This window comes from Lactuca sativa, chromosome 5 (assembly GCF_002870075.4).
Source record: "Lactuca sativa cultivar Salinas chromosome 5, Lsat_Salinas_v11, whole genome shotgun sequence".
In the NCBI taxonomy this organism is placed as follows: domain Eukaryota; kingdom Viridiplantae; phylum Streptophyta; class Magnoliopsida; order Asterales; family Asteraceae; genus Lactuca; species Lactuca sativa.
Window position 1 is genome coordinate 209,521,559 of NC_056627.2, and position 10,805 is coordinate 209,532,363.

The 10,805-nt window shown below is 30.6% G+C and overlaps 1 protein-coding gene across 2 annotated transcripts; it reads right to left on the reverse strand.

Annotated features, from left to right (window-relative positions):
• Positions 1-2,652: 2,652 nt before the first annotated feature.
• Positions 2,653-10,350, reverse strand: LOC111906148 (subtilisin-like protease SBT2.6). Of its 2 annotated transcripts, XM_023901882.3 has the most exons (11): positions 10,031-10,350; positions 9,756-9,815; positions 9,474-9,660; positions 9,187-9,331; positions 8,385-8,779; positions 7,563-7,658; positions 7,094-7,452; positions 5,711-6,036; positions 5,356-5,623; positions 4,168-4,449; positions 2,653-3,172 (listed from the first exon to the last, which is right to left on the reverse strand). In XM_023901882.3, the coding sequence occupies exons 3-11, from the start codon at positions 9,629-9,631 to the stop codon at positions 2,766-2,768; spliced, it is 2,436 nt and encodes an 811-aa protein (XP_023757650.1). In that variant the 5' UTR covers positions 9,632-9,660; positions 9,756-9,815; positions 10,031-10,350; the 3' UTR covers positions 2,653-2,765. The 2 variants fall into 2 exon arrangements, with proteins under 2 accessions (XP_023757650.1, XP_023757651.1); XM_023901883.3 differs by lacking the exons at positions 9,474-9,660; positions 9,756-9,815; positions 10,031-10,350 and having other exon boundaries at positions 8,385-8,775; positions 9,187-9,325.
• Positions 10,351-10,805: the final 455 nt, after the last annotated feature.

Consider the following 10,805-nt stretch of genomic DNA (forward strand, 5'->3'; position numbering starts at 1 on the left):
ACTAGCAATTAAATTTACCCAAGGTTCTAAATGGCATAAGGCGTGACTTGGAAGTAAAGTTAAGCCTAAACCATGACGAGCCTTGACGAATCATGACATTTTTCAAGGTGTGACAACTGTATATACTTTAAAAAATATAAATAATAGAATTATAGAATTATTTCAAATATATCAAGTTTCTAGAAATGTTATATTATCATTTAGAGAAATTAAATATCCACCTATTTTTTGTTCCTATAAATTCTCCTATCAAATTAAATGGTAACATGTGTAACATTTATTGTTTATTTAATATAAAAAGTTAACAAAAAACAAAAACAAAAAAAATCCCACGCCTTGAACAAAACTCGCACCATAATGCGATAAGGTGCACCTTGACACGTTGTTTGGCCGTTACACTTAACAAACTCGCCTTTGACGTTTTCGTAACGGCTACACCACACCTCACCTCATGACACACCTTGACACACACCTTTTATAAACATGAACTTACCTTAACATCATATGGCTTTAAGTGACAACTAAGAACACATGAAGAAGAAGAAGAAGATAAATCCACAAAATCAACACTATTTATGGTTTTTTTTTACTAAATGGTCATAATCACTCCAAAAATATACATTTTGACTTAATATTTTGTTAAAAAAAACTAACACCATGGCCTATAATTCGCTAAATAATCAACTTTCTAAAGACAACTTTATCATCTACCTTTCCATATCTACTTTACCCCTATATAATCAAACACAGAAAACCATAATTGATTTTTGTGATTATAATTTGCAATGATAAGTCTACACTCACATCCAATCACCCCTTAATTAAACATTAAACCTCTTTAAGATCAGGTGATCAAATTTCTTCGAAAACGCCCTTGAATATATTTTCATAGTCGTGTAATAAAAATAAATACATTTAAGAACAGATAAGCAAAGCATCAAACTTTATGCCTAAATACTATCATATTTACCCTAATTATGAATCAAAATTATTCCAAAACGTATTCAACCAAACATGTTCTAAAATATGCAATCAGTTGAGCGTAATATGGCTTTACTTTTAGCAAATCATTATTCTCATAAAAATACTTAAAAATCACTAAATAAAAGTTCTATCCATTTAAGGCATTGTCCTTTGAAAGTTCACTAAATAAAACATTGTATTTTTAATTCTTTTTGTTTATTATGACCTTATACATTGAAATATCTACCCAATTATAGCACCGAAAATTGTTTCTTGGTTGATGTAGCTATAACTAATAGATATACATTGCTATTTCATGTAAGGAACCGGAGGTCAAATTTATATGTGATTCCTAATGTGCAATAAGTATAGAACTTTTTTGCTATGTTTTTTTTGTTGTTAGTATTTAGCAACAAAGTTCATAGGAGTAAGCAGCTTTTACTAAGAAAAGTTAAAAATTTTAATTATTAATTAAGAGACATTTTATAAGTCTTAAGGCTGTGCTAATCACATACCATGTATAAAAAAGTAAGGGAATTTTGGGAATGTAGACTTATAAAATGTGTCTTAATTAACAATAAAAGATTGACTTTTGAGTTTTATATTTGCATATAAAACAAGAAATAAGACTGGAATTGAAAAAGATGTCTTGAAGATAGATGTGTAAGACGTGCAACCATTTTAACTTTTAAATTACCTTTTAGAATCGGTTGTTTTGAGTATTTCATTTTTGAGTTTTTTAGATGTCATAATATGTGATTCTGAATTAATGATGGCATACGTGATGAATCTTGCAAATATTTAAATTATTTTTGGTTGTTTCAATTTTATGATTCGACTATAATAGCAATGTTGATTTGATTCGTTTAGTACACTTTTTTCAACAACAAAGCCTTTGGTTCCTTTTATAAGCTTCATCATGTTCCACACTTCCACTTGTTCCCTACAAATACATTTCATTTTCAAGTAATAAAAAATGGACAAATACCAAAAAAGTCCCAAGTTTTACACACGAAGTTGGCAAAAACTCTAATTTTTTTTTTTAGTTTGGTAAAAACCATAAGTTTTCAGATGACCTTTCATTTTTAACATTTTATTCGGTCAAACAATCGATCGTCCCTATTTTTTTTAAATAGAAGGTTTTCTGAAAACATACAATTTATAACAAAAAAAAATTAGGGCTTTTACCAATAAAACGTGTAAAACTTGAGATTTTTTTGTATAAAAATACAAAAGAGTCAAGTTTTACACGTTTTATTGTAAAAGCCCTAATTTTATGTTTTGGTAAAAGTCTTGAGTTTTCAGAAAACCTTCCATTAAAAAAAAATAAAGACAACCAATTGATGATCGAATAAAAAGTTAAAAACAAAAGATCATCTGAAAACTTACGGTTTTTACTAACCAAAATAAAAAGTGAAAACTTACGGTTTTTACTAACCAAAATAAAAAGTTACATCTTTTGTCAACATGTGTAAAACTTGAGACTTTTTTGGGATTTGCCCAATAAACAATCAATTCAAGAGATCAATTTTATACTTGTTACCATGCTCCATTAACATTTTTTTTCAAGAAGGTTTATTCTGTTCAAATAAGATTATACAAAATGGTAAGAGTATTACACAACCCATCAACCAAATGCACACATACCACTTTCTCCACAGTTACAACTAAAAACACACACACACACACTAGTACCACATTCTATCATGCTCTCTTTACACGATATAAACACTCCTACCATTTTCTATAATCTTATTTCCATACTCTTTTACAAAAGAATCACATTACATTACACCCCACAACTACCGATTATAACCCATGGCTACAACGGGTACCCGAACCTTATGCCCTCTGTTTCCCTTCAACATAACCTCTCCAAAACTGTACTCTCCGGTTACTGACCTCACGGTTAGAGTCACGGTGAACCTACGTGATGCACCGGGTCCTATGGTCATGGACCGTGGGCTCGAGTCAATGGCTATGGCTGGACCCATTCTTGTGGTGATTGTGTAGGTTTCTTTTTCATTGACATTTGTAACAATTCGTGTTACGGTTTGGGTTCGAACAAGATGGGAGATTGTGATTGAAGGGGAGTTTAGATTGTAGGGGTGACCGAGGGTGTAGTTACATGGGTGGTGTGTGTAGTTAAGGAGCTCGTGGTAGTTGATTCCGGGTGTTGTGCATAGAAATCCGAGGTAATCTTGATAACCTGAAAAAAAAAGTTAGGTTTTGAGTGGAATGTTTATGTGGGGTTCATTGCAAAAAATGGTACGGATGTTTGTTTTTGATGAAGGATAAAGGGTTTTTGAATTTTATGTGAAAGTTTAGAGTGCGTTTGGTTGTGGAAAATTTTCTAGTTTTTTATGAAAAATGAAAATGAAAGTGGAAATTTTGAAAACGTGTTTGGTTGATTCGGTTTTCAAGAATTTTCCAAAAAAATGAAAATTTTCTGTTTCCAAATTGTATGTAAATTAGAAAAAGTGATTTTTAGAGTTTTCCAAAGTTTTCTAAATTTCTAAGACGGAAGATGAAAACTCCCCTTGTTTCAACTAAACGTATTTTCTAAAATTTTTATTGAAAACTGAAAATGAAAACTTAACTCTAATTTCTGAAAACAATTTTTTGGAAAATGAAAACAGTTTTCCACAAACAAACGCACCCTTAGGGTGCGTTTGGTTGTGGAAAATTGTTTTTATTTTTCTAGAAACATTTTCAAAAAATAGAGTTGAGTTTTCATTTTTAATTATCAATAAAAATTTAAGAAAACCGGTTTGGTTGAAACCGGTGGAGTTTCTATTTTCCATCTTAGAAAATTTAGAAAACTTTGGAAAATTGTAAAAATCATTTTTCTAATTTATATACAATTTGGAAAATAGAAAATTTTCATTTTCTTGGAAAAATTTTAAAAACTAAATCGACCAAACGCGTTTTCAAAATTTTCATTTTCATTCGAAAATTTTGATGGAAAACTGAAAGATTTTCCACAACCAAACCAACCGCACTCTTAGATTTTGAGTGGACAGTTTACGTGGGCTGCATTGCAATCACGATTATGAATGCATGTTTTTGATGTTATGTTTATGATGAAGGAAGGGTAAAGGGTTTTCCAATTTAATGTGAAAGTTTTTGGTTTCCTTTGTGATTTTGAAGTCAAAGATTGGTTTGTTTGACCTTAAAAGAAGTCAAAAGTCAAAACATACATACCTGCATCAAAGACAAGACCAGGATCCAAAGCAGCTCTAGGATTGACATGTCCACTTCCATAATCAAAAGGTGTTGCAGGAACAAAAATCAATGTTTCTGACTCCGAATATTGTTCGGATAAAATCGGTTTTTGGCCTCTATCCAAAATATTTGCACTTGTCATTAAAGCCGATTTAATAGCTGCTGGGCTCCAATGAGGATGCTTTTGCTTTACAAGAGCTGCTATTCCTGCTATATGTGGTGCAGCCATGCTTGTTCCCGAAACCATAGCAAAGTTTTCACCTATTCCAACAAAAAAAAATCATTTGTCTGTCTGGATAAAGTGTTGTTTGGATAAATGATGTTTAACTTTAAATAGTGTTTTTGAGAAAGTAACGAATGTTATTTTTTTATTTAACAAATATTGCTTTAATAAAAGTTTAATTAATTCAAATTAATTTATATTCAAATATTATATTTTGTTATAACTTTGTGATAATATAATTTATAAAGTTATTGTAATAAAAACATGTAATACATATTTGTTAAAAACTAATTAATAGAAGATGCGTTTTTGACAATCTATATAAGTTACAAAAATGTAATATACTTCTTGATGTAATAAATAGTGTTTGTACCATTTTTTAACTCCATTTTGATGTAGAAAAATAATGTTGGGTTAGATGAGAACTATAAAATAAGAGTTTTATGCAGAAAAATCCCATTATTTTGAGAAAACTTTTGATACTGTCCTAAATCTTTTTTTTAAGAGAAAAGTCACATTGTTTTGGAAAAATCACATAATCTGTCATTTCCTGTTAAAAAAAAGGGACTAATGCAAAAAAATCCCATTATTTTGGGAAATTTTCTAATAAAGTCTTGAAAGTTTTTTTTTTAACAGAAAAGTTCCGATTATTTAACATTTTGTTCAAATTAATGAAAAAGTCATTTTTTTTGTATTTGATCAACAAATGACAGATTATGTAATTTCCTCAAAATAATGTGACTTTTCTGTTCAAAAATTTTTGTAGGACTTTTTTTAAACTTTTTGAAAAAGTTTGAAACTTTTTTTTATAGATTTCCCTAAAAAGACTTTTTCATTAATATGGGCAAATAGTTAAATAATCAGAAAATTTTCCCAAAATAACGAAAGGTTTCTAAATAAAACTCTACAAAATAAAATCAACCAAATCAACCTTTTTTCTTTACCTATATAATTAACATCATCCGTCCCATTTGGGCTCCAAGAAGCCCAAATCAAAGAACCCGGTGCTAAAATATCGGGCTTTAAAAGATCCGCATCACGATAACTATAATCTCTTATATTGGGCCCACGGGCCGAAAACAATGCAACTATCGGAGCCGATTTATGAAGAATCGGCTCCAAACCATTTCCAATCATTCCTTTGGCTTTAAAACTTTTCACTCTTCCACTCCAATCCCTTAAAGTAGACGCTTTATAATACTCAATCAACTCCTACATATTTCAAATACTTTACAAATAACGTTACCATGAATTTAAACACCAAAATTAAACAACTTATAACAAATATTTATGATTTACCATTGATTTGTCAACATCGATGATTAAAATTCCCGGAATTCCGATAGCCATTGGATCAAATTTTGTGCCTGGTGAGACATTTTCAACAGCAAGAACGAATCCAATTGCACCTAGGGTTTTTGCTGTTTGGGCGACTTTTGTAACAGATGAAGAGCCGATTACAAAATTGAAGGAATATCCGCATAAAAGAATGTTTCCTTTTACCATGTTTTTGTTTAGAAGTTCGGGTCTTTGGCAATCTGTAGGACTGAATTTTGTGACTGAAGAATCTAATACGACGTCGTTTGCTGCAACGAGAGTGTACTTTTGATTTGGACTTGTAGCGGCTGCATTTGTTGATTATTTAATGGAAGTTTAAAGATTAAAAATTAAAAATTGAAACAAAATATTTTTATATAATCATTTAGTAATTAGTATGACAACAAATTTAGAAAATGGCAAACCAGTAAAATAACCAAAAGTGGAAAGATCATGTCACAAAATGACAACCTTTTGAACATTTATCATAATGAGTTAATGTTTGGAAAAATATCCTTTCTTTGTGAAATTGAGTTCCCAATACTACAAAATTGCAATTTAAAAAATAAAATTGGTATGGACCACAAATAAATACAATTCGAAAAAAAGGTGGTCATTTTGTGATATAACCTTCCCATTTCATTATTGTGATTAGCGATTTAGCGGTTTAAGTAAACCTCTAACAAAATGTTATTAGCTTTTTACAATTGCAAACTAGTAACCTAACTTGGAAATTTGAGTATATATATATATATATATATATATATATATATATATATATATATATATATATATATATATATATATATATATATATATCTTAAATTGGTGACAAGTGGATTAAACTATTATCAATTTCATTAAACGTGACACATGTCAATATTTGATATAGTATGAAGATAAGTAGGAATAAAATATGGAAGGACATTTAATTTCTCCTTAAATTGTTACATCTTTAATTCTTCTACGATATTTAATCTTTAGTTCTCAATGTCATATATTTACTCGACTTCATTATTTGTATGTAATTTGAAACTGACATCATTAACTTCCTATCCATTTTATTGATTATTCTAATACTAACAATTAATCTCTTTCCTTGTTAGTATATACTAACATATTTATTATTCGAAATTTCTCTTTTCGTATTAATAAAAAATATATAATAAAAAAAAACTTTTGTTTTAGATCCTTTTTATTTGCTTTGAAACCGGTGATCTCTATTTTAGGACCGGTTTTGCAGAACCAATGACAGTTTGAGCCAAACTGTCATTCTGTCTTAGTCAGGACAGTTTGAGTCAAACTCAAACTGTCCTGAATAGTTTTGCCCGTCTCAAAAACATGATTAAGAATTATAAAACTTACGTGACAAACCAATTCCCGCTAAAATCTTTCCATTTCCAAGTGTCAAATGGTTTTTATATCTTCGATCATCAACAGCAGCAGCTACAGACATAATCCATGGACTATAAGACACCAAAGATTTTGCATACGGACCTCCATTTCCAGCCGCCTGAGCAACAAAAACTCCCGCCTTAACAGCCGCCAGCAGCGTCGCATCAAAGGGGTTCAAGAAGGTGGTTCTGGTGGTGGCCGGAGGACTATTGGGCCCCACTGAAAGATTCAAAATGTCAACACCATCATAAACCGCTTGATCAATTGCTGCAACAACATCGGCAACAAATCCTCCAAATAGCCTGTAAAGCGCCTTGTATACAGCAATTCTGTTTGTAGATATCATTTAAAATTTTAGTATTTTAATATTTTTAAATAAGTATAATTAATATGTGTGAAAAAAGTTTTATTATTTATTTAATTTGTTTATTATATTTACCTAGCTCGAGGAGCCATTCCACTTGCTTTTCCAAATTCGTATCCATGAACTCGAACTGGGATCCCGTTATTTCCCGCAGCTATTGCTGCAGTGTGACTGTGAATGATATTATTAGGATGAAAATTAAAAGAATTTCGAGGTTATTGTGAAATTAAATTGATATTTATGAATCTGATTTGTATATAAATATGAAGATCCCGATGAATTTGTGAAGAAGTTTAGCTAGGTTTGACCTTATAAGTCAAACAATGTCACTATCGGAACATTTTGACTTTTAAGGTCAAAATGATTCAAGGTATTGTTATAGATCACATCGGAGCTCATAAACCGTATTATTTATATATATAAGAAAAAATTACATAAGTCATAAGTTTGAACTGGAGTTCGGAGGAATCTAATAACTTATAAGTACTAGGTTTGACCTCAAAGTCAAACGTCACTTCTTTTGAAAAAAAAATTGAGCACATGAATTCGAAAGAAGTTTGAGAAATTCACAATAAGGTATCTTTAATTTTATCACAAGTTGCAAAGAGTTTCATATCAATGGACAATGATATACAGGAATAGACCCCACAGAAAATGGAAATTACAAGTTTTGACCTCCAAGTTACACTATTTTCCTAAGGGCAAATTTGTAAAAACTCAAGACCTAATGGAAAAACATCATTTCCGAGACTTTCTTTGTTAAGTCGTTTTTTCTGCTTTAAATAAAAAACAACCATATATAGCTTACCAGATTAAATCATATCCAGATAAAAATATTATCTCAATAATTAAAAAAGAAACTATAATTATTTGAGGTAATGAAATGACAATACTAACCTTCCATGTCCATCACCATCCAAAGGCGAAGCAAAATCAACCTCGGGATTAAAAGCACCGGCGGCAATGGCGGCTTTTGCGAAATGTTGGGCGCCAACGATTTTTCCGTTGCAAAAACTTTTCTTTGTGTCGGAATCAACTTCACATTTCCCTCTGAACTTCGGAATCGGACCATATGGTTCGGAATCAGGATTCCGGAAGCTTGGATGATGTGGGAAAACACCGGAATCAATGAATCCGATCACGATATCTTCACCGGCTCGATCAAATCCGCCCCCCATTGGCCAAACTCCGGTGGGTAGCCCGAGAAATTGCGGTGTGTGAGTCGTCAGTTTCTTCACTTTCCAATCCTTATCCACGGATTTTACACCAAGGGATCCCCTAAGTGTTTCTGCCTACTAATATGTTAAGATTGGTTTTTAACAAGGGTGTATGCAAGAAATAGCAATGTACTTTTATTTATTTGTTTTTTTTTTTTTTTTTTTTGTAGTTATAGGCTTATAGCATCCCACTTTCTTCTGCATTGTATTTTGAAAGATGTGTTAGCCATGTCACTTTTTTTTGTTAGAGTTAGTTATGTGAAAAGGGTATTTTAGTAATTTAACATTAGTTCAGCTATTTCTATGTTCCTGTAATCATGTATATATGTGGTTGATTAGCTTCATTTCTAGTAATTTACAATGTTGTTGTAACTTGTAATAGCAAAAAGGGACAAATTTTGGATGCTATAAATATAATAAACAAATAAATAAATGAAAATACGATACTATACAATTAAAAGTCAAAAAGTCCTGATTTTGACCTGTTCGGGAGATAAGTCAACAGCAAACCCATTGATAAGATGCTTGTAACTATACAGTTTCTTGTAAGTCCCTTCATCAAACAAAGTTTCAAGAAGAGAATCATGCTTCGATTCCAGGTGGAGGGAATACGATGAAACCAAATCACTAACAAAAAAAAAAAGATTCAAGTGTTAAAATAATCATAATTGCAACATTTTAAGTGAAAAATCTAGAATACGATAAAGTTTTGGGATTTTTTAATGTGAAGGAATTGGAAATTTTGAAAAATAATTTCAAGAACACGAACCTAGTGACATCAAGTGTCTCATCGGCTTCAACAGCAGTGGCTTCGAAACCACTAACGCCACCAGTGTAACTTATAACAGGCTCTCCTTCAATTGTTACGATATAAATCTCTGATTCCCCAATAATAAAAAGACTAAATAAAATTATAATTGTAAACATATCTTCAGTTATCAATTATCATCAACCTCCTACAATGATACATCATTTATTAGAAAAAAAAAAAGATTAGAAAGTAATAAAATTTATCAAGAACAAGAGAAAGAAGGAGATTTCGAGTGTTTACCAGTTTGATTCAATCTGAAACGGATTCTTTCATTTGCATCTGATAACCCATGTGATCAACCTGCATATTATATTCACACATTTACAAACACAGATACATATATGTGTATATTTATATATATAAATAAATACTATATATATGTACGTATTGATGACGACGATAAGAATCAAAAAAAGATTATTGTGAACTTCACTTTTTCACTTAATTAATAAAACCCAGTAGAGATAAAATCATTTAAATCAAACCCAAATGAAAAAGATAAGAACTTTACTCACATTGATCCAAGAAAAGAATCAAATCAGATAAAACACCATCTTCACTAATCCACCATAGATGACAACATAGCAAAGAGATTTGATTCCCAAAGTCAACAACAGTGAAAGAAAGAGCTACATTACTCTATAAGGGAGACCTATGTTTAAATTATAGTAAAGCTTGATCAAGAAAGTGGCTAATTTAGCAAATGGGGATATATTTAAAGGGAAGAGTAAAGGAAGGACAGTGAGGGAGAGAGAGAATTAGTTAGGGTTCTTCACTTTTTGGGAACGCATACAAGAGGGCAAAGATGGTGGAGTGTTGATTGAATTAAATTCATAAATCAGAGAATTTATATATAAATAAATTTCGGATATGATATCAAAAGTAAACTTTGGATGCTATATTTTATTTCTTTTATTAAAGGTTTATATTTATATTTTATCACATGATGAAATTTTGCTACTTGTTTTGTGCTCAAGTATTTTGAGTTGGTTAGTGGGCAAAAGAGAAAGAACACAAAAAGAGATAAATTGTTGAATTATTCGAGTGTGTGATGTCGGACACCATTTTCTTGGTATCCGGAAGTCTTGACTCACATGCACTTTATTTTCCTATGTTTTCTTAGATTTTCTTCATCGACATGTATTCTAGAAAACAAAATCCATAAACCAAATTCTACATGTTAAAGACATCCGCATACACACACACACACACATATATATATATATATATATATATATATATATATATATATATATATATATATATATATATATATATATATATATATAT